The sequence below is a fragment of the Rutilus rutilus genome (genome assembly GCF_951802725.1).
Source record: "Rutilus rutilus genome assembly, chromosome: 25".
Classification (NCBI taxonomy): Eukaryota; Metazoa; Chordata; class Actinopteri; order Cypriniformes; family Leuciscidae; genus Rutilus; species Rutilus rutilus.
Genome location: NC_140229.1, coordinates 2956814 through 2981813, shown reverse-complemented (window position 1 = coordinate 2981813; position 25000 = coordinate 2956814). Strand labels below are relative to the sequence as shown.

Genomic DNA, 25000 nt, shown 5'->3' with positions numbered 1-25000 from the left:
AGACATGACTTCACTAGTGTGTGTAATTCAGAGCGATGTGGTCGTGTAGATGGTGTTGGGGGGGGGGAGTGTTTTACTGAGCATTTCTTTTGTCTTGGGTTTGAACTCTAAAGGAATCAAAGTGGTATTGAAACGCGATTAAAGTCTGTGTTGAACGGGGAAAAAAATCATTTCTGAGGCTTTTCTTCAGATCAGTGCCTGAGGAGACCTAAATACCAGCGCGTCCCGACAGCCATGTCAAAGTCTGGTGATGAAAAACATGAAAACAGAGAGAATGAAACGAATGGAGGAAGAAAAGACAAGGGAATGTTTTGGAGGCTGTTATTGTAGGATGATTAATTGCAGAGCGCACCAAAATATGAATTTAAAAACAATACACATACGAGAACTGATTTCAACCACTTGAGAGTTTTGGTTATGCTTTTATTAAAGGAGTACTTCACCCAACAAAAGAAAATGCATGTTTTTTCTTCCAGATAAAACGGAAGGAAAAAGTATGAAATCAAAGTATATACACTCCTGTTCAAATGTTTTGGGTTGATAAGATTGGTTAATGTATTTGAAAGACTAGCACCAAAGCTGCATTTATTTGATTAAAAATACAGTAAAAACAGTAATATTATGAAATATTATTACAATTTAAAATAAATGTTTTCTACTTGAATATATGTTAAAATGTAATTTATTCCTGTGATCAAAGCTGAATTTTCATCATCTTTACTCTAGTCTTCAGTGTCACATGATCCTTCAGAAATCACTCTGTTATACATTATTTCCATATTTTGTTTGATGAAGCACAGCAAGAAAACATTTGCAACAAGTCTTTACTGTCACTTTTGATCAATTTGACATGTCCTTGCTGAATAAAAGGATTAATTACCTTAAAAAAATCTAAATGTATATTCAATATATTTAAGCTTATTTTTTTTAACCAAACAGCTTATTAAGTTTAATTTATGAATTATAACTCATTTCTGAATCTTGGCAACACCTGGTCACGATATGGACGAAACACTGTGTGTGTTGTTACAGTTAACTAAAACTATTTTGAAATGTTTTGGTCAATTGAAATATAGCTGGTAGGAATATAAAATATAAATATGAGGTAAAAGGTTAAAAGAAATAATTAAAAAATAATTAAAATGAGAAAAGTTGCCTTGTCATCTAAGTGTTATAAAAAAGTCTACTAAAATGCTAAAACTGAAAGCTAAATAGAAATGTTGTTTAAAATATATATTAATTAATTAAATATATATAAAAAATATATAAAATGACAAGCACATTGATAAAACTCAACATCAAAATAAAAACTGAAAAAAAAAAAAAAAAAAAAAGCTTTACTCAAAATACTAATAAATACTAATAATAATAATACTAAAATAACAATCTTTGTCTGGAAAAGAAAGACTACAATTTAAATACAATTATCAACTTTACTGCATCTATACTGCAAACAAACATAGACTAAAAGCCATAAAGCATACAATCTTGATATATTAAACCAAGAAAAGCACTTTTTGCCATGGGGTTGAGATGAGTAAACTTAAAGGGGTGGTTGATTTGACTTTTCTAACTTTAGTTAGTGTGTAATGTTGCTGTTTGAGCATAAACAACATCTGCAAAGTTACAACGCTCAAAGTTCAAAGCAAAGGAAAATAAAAGAAATCGCTTTTTAAGGACTACAACAAACGGCTGGTAGAGACTACACCACATTCCTCCCGGGTTAGTGACATCACCAACCCTAGAATTTACATAAACCCCGCCCCCAGAACACGATTTATAGATTATCAAGACAGGATATGCTAATCAATGACTAGAAGATAACTACACATAAGCTACATTAATTCATCTACTTATCATTCAGAAATGTCCTGTTGCTTCTACATGTTGTCTCTTCTTCTTGAGTCTCTCCATCATTGTCTGAATCCGGTTTGAACATAAAAGACTAAAAGTTTTAGAAATTTTCAGTGCATGTCTGTGTGAGTACAAGCTGTTGAAGCTCCGCCCCCTGTGCCGGGAGCAGCAGCTCATTTGCATTTAAAGGGACAGACACAAAAAACGGTGTGTTTTTGCTCACCCTCAAAAAGTGACAACTTTAACATGCTATATTACAATATCTGTGAGGTATTATCACATAACTTAGGGTATTATACCACCCCTTTAAACTGTTCATTTAAAACAATTCCTGGAGAAGCATTTGTGTGTAAATCTCTGTTTCGGTGTGTCTCAGGTCTGCGTCTGGCTGAGCAGCTGGGCCGTCGAGAGGACGAGGCCAAGATTCGACACCGTCTGGGGCTCTCGCTGTGGGCCAGCGGCAATCTGGAGGAATCCCAGCACCAGGTACAACACACACACACACACAGCCAATTTACCGCAGTCCCCGCACAGATGCACACGACGCTCATGAGTGCTCTTCTTGACAGAGCTCCACTGTCTCTGCTTCTTCTAATGATGTGTCTGTAGGCGTACGTGTGTTTGCGGACTTGTCATCGCCGTCAGACTCTTCACTTGTGACTTCATCATTGTGTGAGACAAACAAAGAGGCCGGATTTGATGTTCAGGGAGTCTCGCTGCACAAACACACACTCTCTGCATTCAGGCCCTAATTGATTCAGTCCAAACGAGACGAACGGCAAACACTCCAGCTCATGGTTTGTTTGAGGAATCCCTGATTAGGATTTGGATGTTGCGCGATTCATCTGATCGGATTCCATTCGTTCGCTTCAGTGAACCGATTCAGTGATTCATTTGAGTCACTCAAAGCCGCGGTGTGTGATGTCTGTGCCTGAAGTGAAGGAAATAGTCCCGGCGTAAACGCACACCATCGATCGCTGCAGAAATGGACGTGCTGAAGTGCAAACAGAGCTTTGTTTTGAGAACACCACAGCTTGAACTACGTTTTTACAGTCGAATGATTCACAAGTCAATACTAAAGGGTCCAAGTGAATCACAAAAAGAACAGAAATCAACCTGAAAGTGACAGAGACACTCCAGATAGATTAGTTTAAATGTCTGTTTGAATAAATCATTTAATAATATTCTAGGGATACATATATACTGTATATATATATGACTTTTTATACTTTTATTCAGCAAAGACATTAAATGTATCAAAAGTGACAGTAAAGACATTTATAATGATACAAAAGTACATTTTTCAAATTTCAATATCTAATAATCCTGAAAAAAAAAATCTTGAGCATCAAATCATATTATTATAATGATTTGTGAAGGATCATGTGACACTGAAGACTGGAGTAATGATGCTGAAAGTTCAGCTTTGATCACAGGAATAAATTACATTTTACTATATATTCACATAGAAAACACTTATTTTAAATAGTAATAATATTGCACAATATTTCTGTTTTTACTGTATTTTTTATCAAATAAATGCTGAGCATACGACTGTCCTTTCAAAAACATTACAAAATCTTACCGACGCCAAACTTGTCAGTCAGTGTTGGGTGCATATTTATCCCTATCTATTTTAACATTTACAGTAGATTATCTTGCACTAAATTAAAGGGGCAACAGTAGATCATTGTAAAGATTCAAGCTTTCAGTTGTTGAAGAGCGCTGTCTCTTTAAGAGCTCATGAGTGAGTTCCTGTGAGAACAATTTATAATCCTAAATCTGTATTTAATGTCTTATAAGTGAGTGTTGCTGAAAGTGAAACTAATCTAAAGTGGGGTTTTTTTGACTGAAAATATGTTAGAATAAAATAAATGTGAAGAAAAATGCCCTCATAAACATAAAAATAAAATAAAAAATGACTCCCCCGGATATAAAATATGTGGAAAAATATGAATCATTAATAAAAAAGTGTACTTTTGATATGAGTTAGACATCGCTGTTTGTTTTCCTGTCACATTTTAGGATTGCTTTGTGCACTAATCTTTCCAATAAAAAGCATGAAACCAGACTGAGGTGTGTATTGAACCTCTGATATTATTTATTGAGCTCAAAGTGACAGATTTTATTAGATTTTTTTGCTGATTTCTTTAGGTGGTCGGCTCAGACGGTGACGTCTCTGTAATCGTCTGCTCGGATCACATTTCATCTTGGCCGTCTGGGCAGGAAAGCTGTAGATTGTTCTTCTCCCTCTGTAATTTACAGAGCCGTTCTCGCGTCTCGGTTTCGGTGGGTCTCAAGGATGTTGATCGCATACGTGCCGAACGTCTGCAGGGAGACGGAAGATTAGAGGATAATGTGTTTATATCATCATACAGGCAATTTTGTCAATTAGGCAGCTGTGCCATTGGGGAGGGACGTCTGAAAGAGAGAGAGACAGTCAGTCTCAAGCCTCACGCGCCTCTGGCAGCAGCTGTCAATCAAACACGCCACGGACTACACGTTCAGATTAGTGCTGCTTTTGTTGAGACGTCCAGATGTGTGTGTGCTGCAAGATCTCACAAGGAAATGTCACTTTAACAAAAAAATTCCCTCCAAAAATGTTGTTGTTGTTTTTTATAATACTTAAGGGTGTTTTTAAAATGATTGCTAGGTGTTTGCTGGGGTATTATGGGTGTTTTCTTTTAGGGCCCTATCTTGCACTCAGCTCAATTGACTTTGTACAGCGACGCATGTATCATTCCTATTTTGCACCCGCGCACAGCGGACTTTTCCCTCCACAGGCGCACATCGGTAAATTAGGGAATGAACTTGTGCTCCCGGGGGCGGTTCAGCGAAAAGAGGAGGCGTGTCCCGGCGCAAACGTTCCCTGGTGCTATTTTGCAGTTTCAGAAAACAATTCCGCCACAGACCAGGAGAAACCTCGTCTAAAGTCAGTGGCGCATGTTATTCAGATGCTATTTTAAGGGCGCATGCTTGGCCATAATGTAGCGTGTGCACAACGCCATACACTTTGCTTCTCTCATCTACACACAGACACAGCAGTTCTCATTTTTAGAAAACCATACATAATTACAAGGAAAAATATTCCACCTGTGGGAAATCATTGTTGTGTCCATGAAGATGTTAAAGAATAGGCATAAATCTAGCTTACACATTTACCCAAATTATAATACGCCTGTTTAACCGAAGCTAATTATGGTGTGTTTCTCCATCCCCAATGTCACTTCTCTGTGTTTTATGGCCCTGACGAGAACGTCGGTCTCCTCGGCTGTGAACCGCTCCTGGCGTGCGTCTGGCAAATCCGCCGTTATAATAGCAATCCGCCATGGAACAAGCACGCCTGCTCTTAAAGGGAATGTGAGATGACGCTCTGATTGGTTTATTTCACGTTACGCCCAAACCACACCTATGAGTAATGAAGCTACTTCAGACCAACCCATTTTAGATTTGTGTCGGGCGCAAGAGTCATTTATCCCGCCGGTATAATAGCAACAGCGCCCGAGATCCGCCCACAAAGTTACTTGCGTTTCAGATCGGAATGGATTGGATGGTTGTGGTTTGCTATTGGTGGATCTCATGTGAGTGACAGGTTGCCCCGCCCTCTTCATAAAATAACACGTCACAAGATTCTTCATTTAAATAATTCATTCTCAGAAAAAGGGGCGGAGCCTGGTTGAGTTAGTTAGTAGTGTGTTAAACTGATGGTTATGGTAAGGGGCGGGACATTTCCCAAACACACTCGAAGCGCTCAACCAATCACAACACACTGCTCCAGCCGACCAATCAGAGCACAGTGTGCTTTTCAGAAGGAGGGGCTTCATAGAGACAGGAACTAAACAGAGCGTTACTGACAGACTGAGAAGAGAGGAGCTGCAACAATGGAGAATATGAGGGAAATAATCAACATTCAAGCAGGAAAACCTGTTCTAGTAGAGCACAAAAACAACATCAAGACTTTGAAAAAGGGCATATAGGTCCCCTTTAAAAAGCGACACACGACCTATGAATGAACTATAGGTATCTCTGCATATTAAACTAGGCAATGAGAAAGTATTTTAGCCTCCAAAATATGACAGAAGGTGCACATGCTCTTGAAATGTGTCGACCGAGCGTTTGTGTCTGCGTTTGCAGAGTGTTTCAGGCCATGGAGTGGAGAAAATGAAAAGAAACCCGAGTCAGCTGATAGTACAGCGTGTGTGAGTGTAGTAATAGTAGCTTTTCATGGCCTTCCTCCCTGGTGACTCAGTTTGGTGTGTGTGTGTGTGTGTGATGTATAGACAGTTCTGGAGCGCTGCAGATTGCAGATGGTGTGTGTGTGTGTGTGTGTGTGTGTGTGTGTGTGTGTGTGTGTGTGTGTGTGCTGATGCATTCCGCTCTTAATTGATTGCAGGCTGGCTGTGCTGTATGCTGATGAAGGGCTCTCTGCAGCCGAACCCCTGAGAAACGCTGCATTCCACGCCACAAACACACACATATATCTTGAAAACACATAAATACTCAAACATGCAGCATCAGCCAGCACTGGGGGGGGGGGGGGGGGGGGGCGCTGAAGTACGAGATACTGCTCGTGTGGAGGAGGACGGCTTGACGAGACAAATACACTGTAAACAATGATGTTTCCAAGTGTTTCTAAATGAAACAAAAAATGACTGGAGTGTATTTTACAAGAAAATACTAATTTAGTCTGTCTGCTTCAAAATGCCACATTTAATTCAATGTGTTACTGGCCATTTCTTTTACTAGCAATCTTTGAGTGAAATGGTTTCAAAATAAAACGTACACCTTTTTTTTCAGTGTATAGACACTGCAACTTTTTTATAAATGGTATTCTTGTCTAGGTTTGCTGTAAAAATATTGAAATATTTCTGTAAACAAGACTTGCTTGAGGAGCAAAATGCATTAGGTTTTAAGACTTCTTTTTATTAAATTTTAAAGTTATTGCATTAATATTTCTTTTTCCAAGTGAGTTTTCTTGTTTTAAGTATAAACCTCACTAAGTTTAGTCCGATATCTGCATAAAATAAGAAAAAAAAAAATTACAAGTCGTTTATGCTGAATAACATTGAACATACAACACTGAATATACCACTTTATATATATATATATATATATATATATATATATATACACAACACAAATTTGGTAACACTTTAGCTTAGGGTCCAATGCTCACTATTAAGTTGCTTATTATCATGCATATTACTAGGATATTGTCTGTTTATTAGTACTTATAAAGCACATATTAATGCCTTATTCTGCATGATCATATTCTACATCCCTTAATCCACCCAATACCTCAACTTAACTACCTTACTAATTATTAATAAGCAGTAATTAGGAGTTTATTGAGGCAAAAGTCATAGTTAATAGTTAATAGTGAGAATTGAACCCTAAACTAAAGTGTGATCATTTATAAAATAGATTAACTGAGTTGAAGACACAGGGACAAAAAGCAGCACTTTACTGCAAAAAAGAAGACACTGTGAAATTTTATCAGTGAATCAATCGTTTATTTGATTAGTGAATCTTTCTTTTCACCAGTGAATCATTTATTTGATTAGTGAATCTTTTATTTCACCAGTGAATCGTTTATTGATTAGTGAATCTTTTATTTCACCAGTGAATCATTTATTGATAAGTGAATATTTTATATTACCAGTGAATCGTTTATTGATTAGTGAATCTTTTATATCACCAGTGAATCGTTTATTGATTAGCGAATCTTTTATTTCACCAGTGAATCATTTATTGATAAGCGAATCTTTTATATCACCAGTGAATCGTTTATTGATTAGTGAATCTTTTGTTACACTAGTGAATCGTTTATTGATTAGTGAATCTTTTATTTCACCAGTGAATCGTCTGTTTAATCATTGCATCATTATGACGTCACAAACTACCTTGTAACAAATCAGATCAACGTGCCGGTGGGCTTTAGCATATCATTAACAGTGAACTAGCAGAGGAGGCTTGAGAGAAGCTCGGGTAGATTTAGCAATATAGCGGTTGTATGATGTATATTACTATGATATGATGAACTATATGCCTTTCTCCCACTGACGTTATGAGTTGTTCAAATCGTTTCTGATGATTGTTAGAAGAAAGATGCGAACGGGAGCATAGTTTGTGTAACATTAGCAACACATTAGTTTGATAACTTGGTCAAGCAAAAGGCTATTCATATTAATTACCGTTATGTGTCCGACGTTGTAAAGAGCGACACCATTGTGCAGAGTTTACCTCAGTAAGTTGACTGAGTGAATCTGTGAGCTGGCGTGAGTGAGTGGAGGCGGGGCTAATTAGCATATTCATGGCTCTAAATGAGGCGAGGGTGTCGAGTTACATTCAAGCTATTTTAAGGCATGAAGAAATTCATCACACTACTGGAAAACTTAGTTAAGTTAGCATTGCTACTTTAGGTTTGTTCTCAACTCAGATGTCAGCTACACACTCGTTTTCTCCCTCACGCACACGAGCTGTCAGCGGTGGCAGCGTCTCACACACACACACACACACACACACACACATACGTATGCTGACTCTGAATGAGAGCTTATCATTAGCCAGAAATACCACGTCAGTCATCCCACACACTAACTCGACCTCGAAACACTTTCCATCACCAAACGAGAACGAGCCGCTTGCAGTGCAAACACAACTGTGGCTGTTTCAGGACGTTCATTTCCACACGTGCCTAGATTGGTTTTATGTTGCTCAACGGCTCCATAAGGGCTTCATCTTGACTTGCTGTGATTTGATTAAAGGCAGCAAGAAAACAAGCACAGAAGTGTGTGAAACCGATGTGTGTTTAGGCGTGGAAGTCTGCTGCCCTCCGCTGGTCACATCTGAGCACTGCAGACAAACACGCTGGTCTCATTAGGCGTTGTGTTTCTCCGTAGCGTGATAACACACGTTGCAGTGTTTCGTGATCGGTGTCAGAGCAGGTCAGTGCTTTATTATTAACACATGTGTGTGAATCTTGTTTTTGCCTCACAGCTGTACCGTGCGTCGGCTCTGTTCGAGACCATTCGTCATGAAGCCCAGCACAGCACCGACTACAAGCTCTCGCTGTTCGACCTGCAGACCTCCTCGTACCAGGCTCTCCAGAGGGTCCTTGTCAGCCTTGGTATAAATATTCTCCTCTTCTTCTTCCTTCCTGCTTATATCATGCAGTATCCATTCAGACCACAGAACAGTGTTTAAACGCTTAAGGATTAATTAAGTCACTATAAAGTCACTATTTATTTTGCTAAAATGACCAGCTGACTGGCTACATTGCAAGAAAAGACTTCTTAATGAGTTAATTAGTGTCTTTTGACTCTTTTACCAGTTCAGATATCTACAAATCCTTGAAACATGAGACATTTATTTGTGTAGATTTGGGTAAAATTTGGGTAAAATGTGAAAAATATATTATGCAGTGTTGCTTTTCAAGCAAATGTATCTTTGTTCAAGGATTTATAGATGGTTAGAAGTCTTAAAAGTCTTTTAAGCTCATCAAAAAATGTTTCTTGTATTATATATTTCTGTGTAGATCGTGGTATTTTTCTTAGAGGATCCTCTGATTCAAAAGAACAGTTTTTATTGGTAATACAAATCTTTTGTAACATTATAAATGTCTTTACTTTCACTTGATAAACTTAATGCATCCTTGCTGAGTAAAAGTATTTAAAAGAAATTGACCCCAAATTTTTAGACAGTAGTGAAAATATTGCATTTGAGTTTATTTTCCGTACATTAGAAGCATTACAAGATATAAAAAGCACAAAATTGCATCGTGAAAGACTACGAGAAAAAATGTGTAATATAAAACAATAATTCGCTGACAAATGCTGAACTAGGACACTCTTCTCCCCTCCTCAAATACATTAAACATTAGTCTATATATCATATATATATATATATATATATATATATATATATATATATAGTGTTTGTAGAGTAAAGAAAACACTGTACTTTATTAACCATTGCATTGCAAACAAGCACAGATGTTCCAAACCGTGCGCGGCACTTCATTCACGATTGAGTTTTGATGTTTGACTGACAGTTTGAGGGAGTTATGAGGTTTAGTCACAAGCTCTTTTAACACTTTTCATTGGTTTGCATTTTGCAAAACCCACAGACAGACGCAAAGGGTGATCAATAGTAATGATTAATGAATAAAAGTGAAAGGTTTCCGCCTGACAGCGACGATGAAACAGTCAATGATCTCAGTAAATGAAGTAAGAAATACTTGAGTGTTGAAGTGTTTATAAGTGTATGTATTGTAGCACCGCTGAGCAATCTCTCAAAAATGTTGTTGTATCCCGATGCAATGACAAATAAAGGCCAATTCTGTAATGTGTTACTCAGGGCATCATGACGAAGCTCTGGCCGTGGCGGAGCGCGGACGCACTCGGGCCTTCGCCGATCTGCTGGTGGAGAGACAGACGGGCCAGCAGGACTCGGACCCGTACACACCCGTGACGGTCGAGCACATTCTGGACACGGTGAACGGGCAGCGGGCCCTGGTGCTCTACTTCTCCCTGGCGGCGGGATACCTGTACAGCTGGCTCCTGGCCCCGGGGTCCGGTAAGACACTCCAGAGTCCCGTTCATTCATGAACTCCCACCACTAACGCTCTGCATAACTTTATACGGTCTGAAGGACATATCACTCATGGGGAAGCTTCAACAACACAAGCTGAATATATCCGTCTGATGCATGTATAGAGTGTGTGAGAGAGAGAGTGTGTGTCTGAGAGAGAGAGAGAGAGAGAGAGAGAGCATGCATGGTCTTTGTAACATGAGAAAACAGACAACTTTTTAATGCATAGCACAAACTGATGCGCTGCTTTAAATACAAAGAAAGATGTGTGATTAGTTAGGCCTAGTTCAATTATCAGTCATGCAATAATGTAACACACGTTTTTTCCATGTGTGTGTGCGTATGTGTGTGTGTGTGTGTGTTTGAAGTATGGAGAGAAAGCGGGGAAAAGTCATGTGACTCGCCTTACTGCATGCAAAATATTTATACTCAATATGATAATATTTATGAGTGTTACGAAGAGCTGTACATGTGCAAGCGACGGGATTTCAGATGTACGAGAACGACAACATGAAGCAGCATGACTGTTTTCATCATTGATAATAATCAGTAATGTTTTTTGAGCATCAAATCATCATATTAGAATGATTTCTGAAGGATCATGTGACACTGAAGACTGGAGTAATGATGCTGAACATTTTCTTTGATCACAGGAATAGATTACATTTTAAAATATAGGCCTGTACTTTTTTTCTGTACTTTTAATTAAATAAGCGCAGCCTTGGTGAGCAGAAGAGGCTTCAAAAACATAAAAAAAAAAAAAACTTCTGACAGGTGGTGTAAAGCGTGCATGTCTGGCAGTGATGTGTGATGTGGTGTGTGTTGAGCTCAGCCTGACTGAAGCGATGGAGTGATGTGATGTGGGTGGGGGGGGTGATGGAGGTGTGAGACGGGCACAGCACACGCCTGAACCCTTCATCGGAGACACGCTGAGACACTGTCTGTCTGTCTGAACACACACCAACACAACACACACTAACACATCAATAAGACACACACTTGGTTAATGCGGAACAAAAACAAACAAAAATATGTCAATAAACTAAAGACTACTGATGTAAATAATAGCCTTTATGTACATATTTACATACGTACATACAGAGGTGTATAGATTTCACTATTTAGTTCTCTAATTATCTCCTGGCTGAAAAGATGTGCTAATTAGCAAATCAGGTGATTGGAGGACTTTTACTTTCTGAACCTGGACTTTACACCTCTGTGTACATATAAGTTTGTTAATGTAGCAAGTTGAGAACACATTAAAAAGATACCGTTTTAAAAAAATACTTAGATTAAAAGTTGATGCCAGCTATTTTAAGTCATTATTTACCCAGAAGGCACCTGTTACACACTCAAACACGCCGTAAGTTCTGCTGAACCTCATCCTACAACAAATTAACAGTTGTTTGTCCTAATCTGGGTTTGCTTCACTTTCAAAAGTATAGCATCGAGTGACACACACACACTCAGATTCACGCTGTCGTACTCCTAACACCTTCTGTTCCCCACGGCTTCATTGTGCCGCCTGCTGTTTGGTGAAGCTGGGAAAAAGCTGAGAATTAATGCAAAGCGGCAGTACCACCTGCCTCCCTAATGCCACCCGTCACAACCACACACACGTAAAACACACTCCGTAAATATAAATAAAACATATACATATGTGTGTGTTAGTTTTAGTACACTAAAAAACCCTGGACAAGCACTCACACACGTCCTCACACACGTCTGCATCTCTCTGGACTTGAAGCTCATGTATTTATTTATTCCAGCATTGACGTCTGTAGCAGAAAGACACGTCAAACCAGCGTACATCTGAAAGCGGGAGTGCTTTTGCTCATTTACAAAATTCACCTAACTAGATTTCATCCGGTCACAGGAGACCGCTGACCTTGCTCGTGACTCGTGTGTGGCTCTGTACATTATTCTAATTTCATTATTAGGCAAATCACGCACTTCATGTCTAAAACACTGGAGTTTGAGACCGTTCGGTCCAGTCTGAATGATTGTATTTTACATCTGACCTTTAAGTGTGATGGTGAGATCGGTAACACTTTACAATAAGGCTAATTAGTTAACATTAATGTATTGACTAACATAAACTAATAATGAGCAATAAAATTTTTACAGCATTTATTAATATTTTAATTTATTAATAATTATTAACTGTTCATTGTTTGTTCAAGCTAGTTCACAGTGCATTAACTAATGTTAACAAATACAACCTTTGATTTTAATAACGTAAAAGTAAATGTTGAGATTAATATTACCTAAGATTAATAAATGCTGAAGAAGTATTGTTCATTCTAACTAAGGTAGTTAACTAATTAACCTTATTGTAAAGTGTTACCGTGAAATCACTGTACTGAGTAAGCTCTCATGATATATTGCTTTTATAAAACATCACCATCAGCAATATAACTAACATTGGTTAATGATAATAATCACCATAATCATATTTGTTTAATAAGTAATATAGTTATAAAGACCTTTGTCTGAATCGGCATGACCTTTGCTCTCCATCTGACAGGGATCCTGAAGTTTCACGAGGTGTATCTGGGTGAGGGCGCGACGGAGGACTTCCAGGAGGCCGGCGGTGGCGTCATGCCCTCGTCTCTGGAGCAACACATCGCTAATGCCCGTGAAGCTCTGGGTGTGGACTCCTACTACAGCAGGTGAATGCATTAATCATCGTTAAAAGATCAAACACCCTAAATGACAACGATTCAGCTTTGACTGAATCTCAGCGAACATTCGGATCTGTGTTCGCACGGCCGCTGATCATGTGTAGGTATGAAACAGCTTCACAAACAGTCTTTTCAACCACACAGTATCATTATTTCTGTGTGACAAATATTCAAAATATCACAGAAGTGAGGTTAAAGTTTATAGTTCGGATATAAACACTGATTTCTTTAGCGATCAAAATAGAGCAAATCACATTTTGAAAGTTACTTGCCGCTTCAAATAAGGATCGTATCAATTACATCGTTACACCAGTAGGTGGCGGCAGGTGACCGTTAAAAAATGTGTTTGCCATTGAATCATTCATTCAAGAGATTCGTTCAAAAAACACTGATTCCATCCAGTAATGAAACAAGGGAAGTATTTATAAGTGAGTCATTGAATCATTCATTCAACCAGAGTTTTTTTTTAATAATTCAGATTTATTAAACATTTAAAATTTCAAACCTCTAGTAAATTACAGGTTATTTTGTTTCGTTGTCTGTTCAGAATCGAGGAAGAGTCTCTAAAAGATTCTCATTTAATCCAGAATCGTGCAGCTCTACTATGAACCTTATTTGTATATCAAGGTAGATATAAAAGGAGATCATCTGGTGGCGTATGCATGACACATCAAACTTATTGCCCAGACTTGTCGCTAGTTATTCATAATTTCGATATTCACTAATATGAATGGTGTTTGCCTGTGCAAAACTCACCAGGGCATTGCTAGGTTAGTCTAAGTGGTTCCTAGGGCATCGCTAGCAGGGTTTGAAATGAACTCATCAGCCAATATGGCTACAAATTTTTAAATGACTGGCCGTTCAGAACTTCTACTAGCCCAAAATAAAAATAAATAAACCAGATTAACATTGTTACAGCTATATATTATATAAAATTTGGATTTCATACGTTAATTTCTTATTCAACAAGATCCTGTCATCCAGCCATCTCCCCCCTTCCTCTTTAATTCTCATCGCCAAAAATGTCTTTTCTGTTAACCCAATGCTTTTTACTCTTCGCTATTGCTTCAATGCAAATTAACAAGCACGCCATTATTTGTTGCGTAGTGACGTGTGTGTTCAAGTAAGCCAGATATGAGCAGATTCTGTGCAATACTCTGTATCTAATATATCATGACGACTCACGAGTTGAGTATTTGCACTAAATCAGTGCAGATTTGTCTTACACGAACTTCCCCAGCAAAGTGAGTAAATATAATCAGTAACACACCGATTGGCCAGTGATTTGACAGCGTTACCGCCACAGCTGATTTTCTCCTGCATTTGGCGGGTTGACGGGTGCTAATTTCAAACCCTGATTGCTAGGTTAGTCTAAGTGGGCATCGCTAGGGTTTTCTGGATGCTTGTTAGGACGTTCCTAGATGTTTTTTAGGGTGCACTGGATGTTAGGTAAGATTTAAGAATGTTTTTCCCAATAAAAGAGCATGTCCAGTGCTCATGGCCCGTTATCTGTGTGCATGTTAGTGTGAAAGACTGCAACCTCCTAAATATACCCTGATGGATGGATGATTGGTCGGTGGCATCGAGCGCAGCAGGGATGAGTGTGCGTGTGTGTGTGTTAATGCCCTGCAGGAACATCTCAGCGATGCTGTCATACGCCACAGCGGGGCTGGAGGCCACACCGCACTGATCTCTGGGAGTTATTCACCTCTCCCACGGAGGCTTCGAGAGGAGTCGCTGCTGCAGTGTTGAGTGTACTCTGACATTAATTAGGTGAAGACGCTGGCAGGTTTGGAGGAGCAGAATGCAGAGAAGGATGGCAGAACGTCAGAAGCTCTTGGTGTGAATTAAGCATCAGCCTGAAACAAAGGCCATTATTGTACGCGCGTGGAAAGCTGCGTGTCCCCAGCGCATTAGTCACCAGAGGTGTGATGGCTTCTCCCAGCGAGCTCTGCGCTCATCCCTGCCCATTAAAAGATAATTTAGCGCTCGACTGAGGGGCTGCGAGCAATCTTTTCCACTTGGTTGGGTGCAATATGCCACCTTTGAAGACCCCATTCATTGTGCAGAGAGAAAGAGGCACGAACAGGATCTGTGATACCCACGACCGTCTGCAATATGAGCGATTATGCTTCGTTTAGCGAGACCTCTTCCACCCTTTGGTTGAGACAGATCAGTGCGTTGCTCGTGAGATTCATCGGAATAATTCTGTGATTAATGCACAATTCCAGCTGGATTGTTAATGTGACTAGTGTTTGCCCATGCAAAACTCGCCGGCATGAAGGGTGTTTGCACGGATGTTGCTGCACAGTTGTATTTAATATGGTTAAGGGTTTGATCAATCATTAACACTCAGTATGAGCAGCAGTAATAGTGATAATTGACCAAGTGAGCGCCACTAATTAAGGCATTTCACACTGCGGTGTTTAGTCTTTTCCCAGGTCCATTTGAGTTTGTTTGTGTGGTTTGTGTGGTTGTTTGTTTATATATTTTAAACTTATTGCATCTTTACATGCAAATATTTTGTAAATTTTGTGTAAATTTGCTTTGTATTTTATATTGTAATTTATTGTCTTGTAACCTATGATTGAATATGCTATACAGGACTCCCTTGTAAAAGAGACTGTGTCTCAATGGGACTTTTCCTGTTTAAATAAAGGTTATATATATATGATGTGAAGCTGTGGTTTGAGTTATGGTTCGTAAACAATTCGGCCTAATTTGAGGAAATAATCCGCTGTTGATGATGTATAATTTGCATATTATAGTCTAATGCATTCTTATTGCTGCTTGTCTCAGCAGAAATGGCTTTCAAACGCGTCCGCCGCAGACAGCGTGTTCAGTTTTAGTTTTATTTGCCACAGACGAGAGATAAAGAACTGTCAAGGCTGCACACAACCATGAATAAACACTAAAAAAGTACAATAGAATACACTATAAACATATGAGTTACACACTATAAAACACTGTTACTTTCATATAAGAATATTGTACATTTTGCAGTTTTATTTCACTTTGTCCTGAGATGATAAATAGTAGTATAACTCCGGATCAGGTTCGCTCACTGTTCGTAGTTTTCAGTCACATGACTGGGCAAAACATAGACCTGCAGGACAGACCTTTCAATTTTCCATCTGTTTCAAGCCACTAATATTTAGATCACCTCTCAAAAGAAGAAAAACGAAAAAATATGTGAATAAAGTGTGAGTTTTGGGCCCTTGTGATCACTAAAAATAGCGGGACATTCTAAAACGCGTCACGTGAAAAACACTTCAAGTGAAAAAGGGCATAATAGGTCCACTTTAAGACAAAGTCTTGATTTTGTTTTTGGACTTTGTTCTTGAAAGTAAAAAAAAAAAACCTTATTGTGTCATTGTTGCGGCTCCTCTCTTCCCAGTCTGTCAGTAACGCTCTGTTTAGTTCCTGTCTCTATGAAGCCCCTCCTTCTGAAAAGCATACTGTGCTCTGATTGGTCGGCTGGATCAGTGTGTTGTGATTGGTCGAGCGCTTCGAGTGTGTTTGGGAAATGCCCCGCCCCTTACCATAACCGCCAGTTTAACACACTACTAACTAACTCAACCAGGCCCCGCCCCTTTATTCTGCGTATAAATACACAATAGGACCCTTTTAACGTCCAGTGATATTAACAGATCAGATTCAGTATACGCCTTATTGATGATGCATATACTATATACATTTCCTCGATGAGCCCAGAATATGAACGCAACACGCTGAAAAGGTTAAGCGTTGTTTTCTTTAATTGCACATTGGGTTCATTTACTTTCCTGTACATAATATCCACCGTCAATAAGGTGTATATTGAATTTGGTCTTTTAATATCCCAGGCTAACTACTAGTTACAAACCTGTTCAAAATAACTGGCGGGCAGCAGAGGAAAGCCTTGTTTTGCCCTCCAGGTGAGCGTTCCCGTTCCTGTAAGGGTGTTAGGAAGGTTTTCCTTTCAGAGCATCCTCGCATATCTCTGCCTGACACATGTGGCCCACGGCGCTGTCTTCACATCCCAGCCATCTTCATTTCCAATGCACGCTTCCCACATCCACTAGAGCTCGGCACGCGGACGGGTCGCAGACGCAAGCGCTCGCCCCACGACTGGGTCACTGTAAGCACAAGAGCAGATCTCATTTTCCGGCTCTAGTTGGCACCAAAACAAGATTATTCCCATCCTAGAGGAGTGTATCCTGACAAAGAATTAAATTAACATTTCAACAGGATTTGGGACGGCTTGCGTCTCGAGAGGGAGTGCGAACATGTTTGCGGAGATTAAGGACACAAAATGAGAGGAACGTTGGTGCATCGGAATAGTTTGGAAATCCAGGGGACACGATTACCAGACGTTCCCTTTCATTCTCAGCGCGAAGTGCTCAAGTAAACACGTGCTAATGAGCTATTCAGAGCATTCAAATCTCTTCATATCAAAATAATCAGCAGAGCATCTGCGTCGTTCATTAGGTACGAATGAAGCACGTTTAGTGTGTAATTGAGGTGAGGTGGATAAAACCTTATTAACCCAATAGAGGTATCCGAGTGTGTCGTCTCAGATGAGTCGGATTACTGAAGAGATCTGTTTTTTCATTAAAGCTAATCAGAGAAATTTGCTCACGCGTTCCTCAGACGCCGAGTAATTATCAGTGATTGTGGCTGCCGTTGTGCTCGAGTTGTTTGGTCGTTTATAACATTGTTTCTGTTATTTTGTGTTGCATCTCAATGGATGTCGGGAATGAAAAGTCAACAAACACGTGCATGTCTTGATATAAAACGAGTGTGTTTGATAAGCGGGGGAGCGTTTCATCACTCAGATGTTGCGCTTTTGTGGCTGAGGAACTTAATTGAGTTGCCAGTTATGTTTCAGAGACATTGATTCATATGATCTCAAACATGCATGAGCTCATATATTGTTTGAATAATATTTGAATCAGTTGTAAAACTAAAGTGTTTCATGGTGAAAGGAGAGTAAGAAAGAACATGCAGACAGAATTTGAACGTGAGTTAATTTCTTAAAACTGACTTCTCCGCCTCTGAAATCTGATTGGTTGAACCATATTTCTATCCATTGAGTGCCCACTTTTTCAGCAGCCTTGGTTCCGGTATTTTCCACATTCATTTTTCCATAGTATTTTTTTTTTAAAGTCTTTACACTATGAACCAAACGAGCCAGCTACGAGGTGAATCACAGCCTTACAAACCTTGATTTGAAGCATGACAGTATAAAACAGTATATGTTACGTTTATTGCAAAATATGCATATAAATGCAAATTATTAAGTAGTTTGAGAGCATACACCGTAAAAAAAATTATGAATAATAAGGTGACATTTGGTTTTACATTGCTTTAACTCAAAAAAAAAGTTTGTTTTTTAAATTGCTTAACTTATTTTAAGTCAGTTTAATGTAACTTAATGTAAAAATTTAAGGTAGCAAATTTTTTTTTGCAGTGTAACTGACTAGTTTGGTGCGATTTGTCTGCAGAATTATGGGTAATGTAATTTTTCACCAGGAATTCCACTGTTTAACATGAGTATTTAAAAAATTAGTTGAAAGAAAAAGCATACATCATCGATTAAGAACCTAGCGTACATTAGGTCTGTTTTTAATGCTTTGCAAGTTATCATACAAAAATGATCAATTGATCAATAAAAATCAAAAGGAAATGAATGGGATTTTTACTTTTGGAACTCTATTGTAACGTTGATGACCTGTCAATTCCATGATTGGCCAATCAGAAGCAAGTATTCCATTGTTGTTGAATAAAGACCTATACTTGCCAGAAGTAATGTTTATTGTTCTGATTGTTAGTTTTACTACATTCAATTATTTATTGCTCTTTTTTCTTTAAAAAAAAAAAGCAATAAGTCAAGTTCCTTTGCAGTGATTGTACCATGATTTGTGTGTAAATGACGTTGTGTTGTGTGTGTTTCAGAGCGTGTTCCAGCAGCGAGACTGAGAGCGAAGCTGGAGACCTTCTGGACCAGCAGTTTGAAGAACTGAATAATAAACTCAACTCCGTGACCGACCCGACCGGCTTCCTGAGGATGGTCTCCAGAAACAACCTCTTCAACAGGTCAGACACACAACAATCCTCACATGAAGTGGCTCAGAAAACCTTTGAACACTTTTAAGAGCTTTCTGAGAGTATTTCAAGATGTTCTTTTTAGTATAATGAAAGTGTAGGAGGTCAAAATGACAAATAAACACCATTAAAGTTTCATGAAACTGGTTCAAATTGTATGATAGAAGTTATCTGAAGTTAAATGATAGGGTTTTTTTTAAGCAAGAGACCCAAATTTAACTGTTTTATTCACTGAAAATCTACTTGAGTAGTGATCAAACGATTCAAAATCCAAGTCAATTCTAGTGAATCAGGTATTAATGATTTGGATCTCTTTGATGAATCGTTTGATCCAGGTCACATGATCACGGTGTTCACTGGTCTGGTCACTGGAAGTAAAGATTATCAGTGAATAACAAGTTCAATTTTGGTCAGATTGCGTTAGAAGAGTTGATCTGGAGCATGTGAGTTGTATGGTGTTATTGTTTTGTTTCTGGGAGTATTTTTCAAGACCTACATGAAGGTAAATTGTGCAGAGATGAGTCGTGATATTGATTAGCTTTCCAGTAAAACATCTTAAAGGAGTCATGAACTGCATTATTTTATTGCTTTATAATGTTTCCTGGGGTGCGCTTATAATGTTAGAATGATTTTTACATCAAAAATGGTCATAATTGACAAATAAAAGGCATTTTTCCTACCCTGATTTTAGCCTCTGATTTGAACGCTCTGTTTGAAGGGGCGTGTCTGCTGTGAGACTTCAGTGTAAACATCCACTGCTGTGATTGGCTGACATCTTTGCATATGAAATAGCTAAGTATGACATGTGGAACTCTCTCGAAAGCACGTTTTTACTATTACGGCTCTCGTAAAAGTGTTGATTACAGCATTATATTTAGATCGTGGCATGAAAGGTTGCAGTGATGATCAACAGACATGTTGGGCGCATGAATGCAGTGATCTCATCATTGCAACTTGATTTCTGCACAATTACGAATGCTTTCATCATAACAGTGCAAACACAGTGTAAATAAGAGATTCGTTGATTATAACGGGAGTTTTGGGCGAGAGTCGCTGATAAACTCGCGCTGTTTGATTGACAGCTCCAGCGATTGTAAAGGGAGCGTTCTTTGAATGCTTTAAATAACACCGTTTAAATAACAGATTATTTTCATCCTGACCGTTTCATCACTGGTTTGATTTACTGCCTCATAGACAAAGAACATCTGACTGTACATGAATCATTACATATCAGAAATCACTTATCATAGATCGGGCATTATAATTAACACGGTCATGTTGTGGCATTACTGTCGAGTCCATATTGTAAAAGTCTGTTTGGAAAGCCTGCGCCGAAATTGCAACTGATTTACCAAAGAATCCACAGTGAAATGTACCGAATACAAATACATAATGCTCAACTGAGACATTCACATTGTTGAAAATGAATATCCACATTCCTAGCATTAGGATCCTTTGGAAGGTAATGTTGTTTTTAGTTCAGTGATCCTGTGTTGCTCTTCACTCCTCGTCATCTCGCTAACACTCACTAACATGGTTACAGTAAAACAAGGACGTTTTCAGTTTTGAAACTTACAGGATATTCTTATAGTGTCAAAAGCTTGATTTCTCAGTTCATGACCCCTTAAATGTCTTTAAAAATCAATTGATATACTTAATATATTCTGGAATCAAATACCTGAGGTATTTATTTGCTGTGATTGAGTGTTTACTTGTATTTAATAATGCTTGGCATTTATATTAGTTAGGCTAGTTGTTTTTGCTAAACCACAGGCTAAAGTTACTTGTGTTCGTGTTCTTTAGCATGTTGATTTTTGTTCATGGTATTCAGGTACAATGAAAAGTTTTGCTGAAGACTAAATTAGTTATTTAAATTATTACAAATTCTGAAGACTACCTTGCTAGGAAGACTAAATAAAAATATATGGAGCAATGTTGAAGTGTTGAAGGTGGGATAATGGTCTTGGGATGTTTTTCATGGTTTGGGCTAGGCCCAGTATTGTAGTGGTGTCTGGGGAAGTGGCTATAATCTAACAGGTAACCCTCTAACTCTGAATAAAACATTTTAAAAGATAATTGCGACTTTTTATCTCACAATTGCGAGTTTACATCTCGCAATTCTGACTTTATAACGTGCAATTGCGACTTTATTTCATGCAAATCTGTCAAAAAATTGAGAGATATAAAGTCAGAGTTGTGTGAAATAAAGTCGCTATTGCGTCATATAAAGTCAGAATTCTGCCTTTTTTTCTCGCAATTGCGACTTTATATCACGCAATTCTGACTTTATAACACATAATTGAGAGTTTATATCTCTCTCTTTATATCTCTGACATCTTTTCTCAGAATTGTGAGATATAAACTAACAATTGTGAGATATTTAAGTCCGTAAGTTTATTTTTAAGACAGACTTTCTTTTTTTTACCTCAGAATTATAGGCCTATCTATAGCAATTGCGACTTTATATCATGCAATTCTGACTTTATATCTCCCAATTGCGTATTATAAAGTCAGAATTGCGAGATATAAACATGCAATTCTGAGAAAAAAAGTCAGAATTTCAAGTATATTTCTCGCAATTGCGAGTTTATATCTCAAAATTCTGACTTTATAACACGCAATTGCGACTTTATATCACGCAATTCTGACTTTATAACCTGCAATTGCGACTTTATATCACGTAATTCTGAGATAAAAAGTCAGAATTACCTTTTTTATTTTTCACTCTGTGGCGGAAACAAGCTTCCATAGTCTGCTGTTAGCTGGCAGATCATTTGGCTTCATACACATACTTAGCTAACAAGAAACGTTGACAAACGTACTCTTCTAATCATTACACTGGGTATTAATGCAACTTTTGATATAGGAACTCAAACTCCTAATATTTTACTATAAGCAATTATAGAGATTTGTGAGGTTTCGTTTTGCCCCGTTCAGCTACAGTGCGTGTCTGCGGGAGCACCACAACAACAATCTGTGACGCTGTATAGGAACTCACTCGGCTAATGGCTGCCCTGATTGCTGCCTTGCACTAGGAAATAAATGAATTACTGTTATAAATATAAAACGTCACTAAAGACCTATAATTTTCACCATTATTTTTAACGTTAAAATATATTTGTCGGGGACCCCCCAAAATCCCCCAAAGAATTCTTAAGGGGGTAAGACCCCCCTCATTTCGAACCCTGTATCTATGTTTGTTTTTGTTTTTTTTACCTTATTGGAATCAAAATTAGGAATCGATAAGAATCGGAATCGTTAAAATTCAGATGATACCCAACCCCACTTGTGTACCATCATAAGACTTTATTTTTAATGATTTGTACTTTATTGATTTTCTCATTTGCAAACAAGAAATGATATAAACAATCATGTACACAAAACAACACAGTTAACCAATAAATGGTAACGACATAAAAAATAAGTACATAAATAAATAGAACACCATCATAAGACTTTTAAAACTTGTCATCTAATTATTTAGATAGGTTTCCTGTCCTAGATCTGGCATATGTTTATATTTAACCAAAATAACCATTTGATGTTAATCTACGGGAAGAGAAACCACTCAAATAGTATTGAAAAAAGCCCAATCAAACACCAAATCATTAAGCAATTAGTAAACATTTTTGCTCATAATGGATCTAAACTCTGCTGGAGGAGAAGAACGACTCTGACGGGTGATAATTAAGGAGCCAGTACGAATGATAGTTCAGCATTCAGTCGAGTCCTGATTCATTACGAGAGAACGAAAGCTGGTTATTAGCAGTGAAAGAGGGGGAGGAGGACGACAGGAACAGCGAGGGCAGGAGGAGAGGTTGTTAAAGACGGGGTCGGAGCGGTCATCATTAGAGCTGCGCTTCTCTCTCCATCTCTTTATATTCATTAAAACAAAGAGCACGATTCACTCCTCATCTGCCCTAATAAGCCTGAGCAAATGTTCACTCAGTCTCACACTCAAACTTTCTTAGCTCTAAAGCAAGGAGAATTTTTGAGGAGCATCCGGAACTTTTCTGTGTAGTGAAAGTGATTGTCAAACTCCAAAATGACAAATAAACATCATTAAACGGGTTGAAATGGCTGTTTCAAGTCTTCTTAAGATAGATTTGCATGAGGAACAGACCCGAATGTGAGCGTTTATTCACTGAAAGTAGATTAAATACTAAAAAAAAGATCCAACTCAGAAGAATAGCTCATTAATGAGTCGTTCTTTATCTGATCCTGGTCAAAGAATCAGTGAGAGTGAGTTGTTCACTAATCTGGTATTGATTATCGGTGGATAGTATAGATAAAATATAGATGATCAGTCTGATTTCTTGATTAGAGATGGAATATAGTGCATTTATATACCATTATAGTATTTATTAATATTAGCTTTTATTTTTATAATTTCATTTAGATTTTTGGTTTTAGTAATTTTGTTATTTTATTATTATTATTTGTTCATATTTATATTCAGCTTTATTTTTATTTCAGTCAGTTTTTCTTTGAATGTTTATTTTATTTAAGCTTTTTTTAAACAGTTTTTAATAGTTTTAGTTATTTTAGTACTTTAGTACTATTTTAGTAACATAAAAACTTGACATAAACTTTATGAAATTAAGGTAAAGTACTAAAATTACCAAAACTATATATATTAAAAAAAAAAAAAATCTTTAAATGAAATTAAGATTAAATAAAATAAAATAAAATAAAATAAATATTACACTGAAGAAAAAAAAATGGGCAAAAATATTTTTTATTTTTTATTTAAGCTTTATTTCAGTTAAAGAAAAGTATTTTTAATAGCTTTATTTTCAGTTAACAATAACAACACTGGACTATTTTTATGGTGTATTTGTGTTCTTTTGTTGAAGAAAGTAAGTCACACAGGATGAGTAAATAACAGCAGAATTGATTTTTTTTAATAATTTTGCGTATAATAATGCACGCTTCTCTCGTCGGCCTGCGGTTTGATTGGCGCTGATGCTCATGAAACATTGACGAGCCTCACGAGGGAAACGGGGTGTGTTTGATCACCCAATTAACCTCTGAATGGATCCAGAGTTTGGGAGAACGAGCCACCGGTGTGTGTGTGTGTGTGTGTGTGTGTGTGTGTGTGCGCCGGAAGGTTTGTTATCTCTTTGAAGGCGTGTAATGATAGACCTCCGTGACAGAAAGTGGGAAGGAAGTTACCATAGTGATGGCGAGTAGACCTGGAGTGTGTGCCGTCGTTACACACACACTGATTCTTCAATAACGAGCTATTTTGATGTCATTCGTAAGGTGATGTGTGGCTTCTGTCTTTATTTAAAGAGATCCAGAGGGATGTGTTACTGTAGATTAAAGCTGTGTGTGTGTGTGTGTGTGTGTGTGTGTGTGTGTGTGTGTGTGTGTGTGTGTGTGTGCGTGCGTGTGTTACAGGGATTTCACCTGCGGATTCTTAAAGCTGAATATGGCATCTATAGCTGATAAAAGACAATAATGATCAATAAATTATTTTAGAAAATATATTATAATAAAAAATAAGAATGACAATTCCTCTGCCAACAATATATTATTATTATACTGTATACTACTAATAATAATATATTCTTGGCAGAGGAATTGTCATTATTATTTTTTATTATAATATATTTTCTAAAATAATTATAATAATAATAAAAATAATAATTATTAGAACAATTAAGAATAATTAAGACTGTCATATACATATATCATATATGTATATGACAGTCTTAATTATTCTTAATTGTTCTAATAATTATTATTATAATATTTGCCAGTATACAATATAATATTAT

General features: G+C 37.7%; 1 protein-coding gene across 3 annotated transcripts in view; it reads left to right on the top strand.

Moving 5' to 3' along the window:
- ttc28 (tetratricopeptide repeat domain 28) overlaps window positions 1-25000 on the top strand; it is a 307380-nt gene that overhangs the window by 267710 nt on the left and 14670 nt on the right. For all 3 annotated transcript variants that reach the window (XM_084400084.1, XM_084400083.1, XM_084400085.1), the window contains 5 exons: window positions 2231-2340; window positions 8854-8983; window positions 10213-10431; window positions 12974-13118; window positions 19068-19208. In XM_084400084.1, the coding sequence (XP_084256210.1) occupies window positions 2231-2340; window positions 8854-8983; window positions 10213-10431; window positions 12974-13118; window positions 19068-19208 (745 nt within the window). The remainder of the gene's footprint in view (window positions 1-2230; window positions 2341-8853; window positions 8984-10212; window positions 10432-12973; window positions 13119-19067; window positions 19209-25000) is intronic.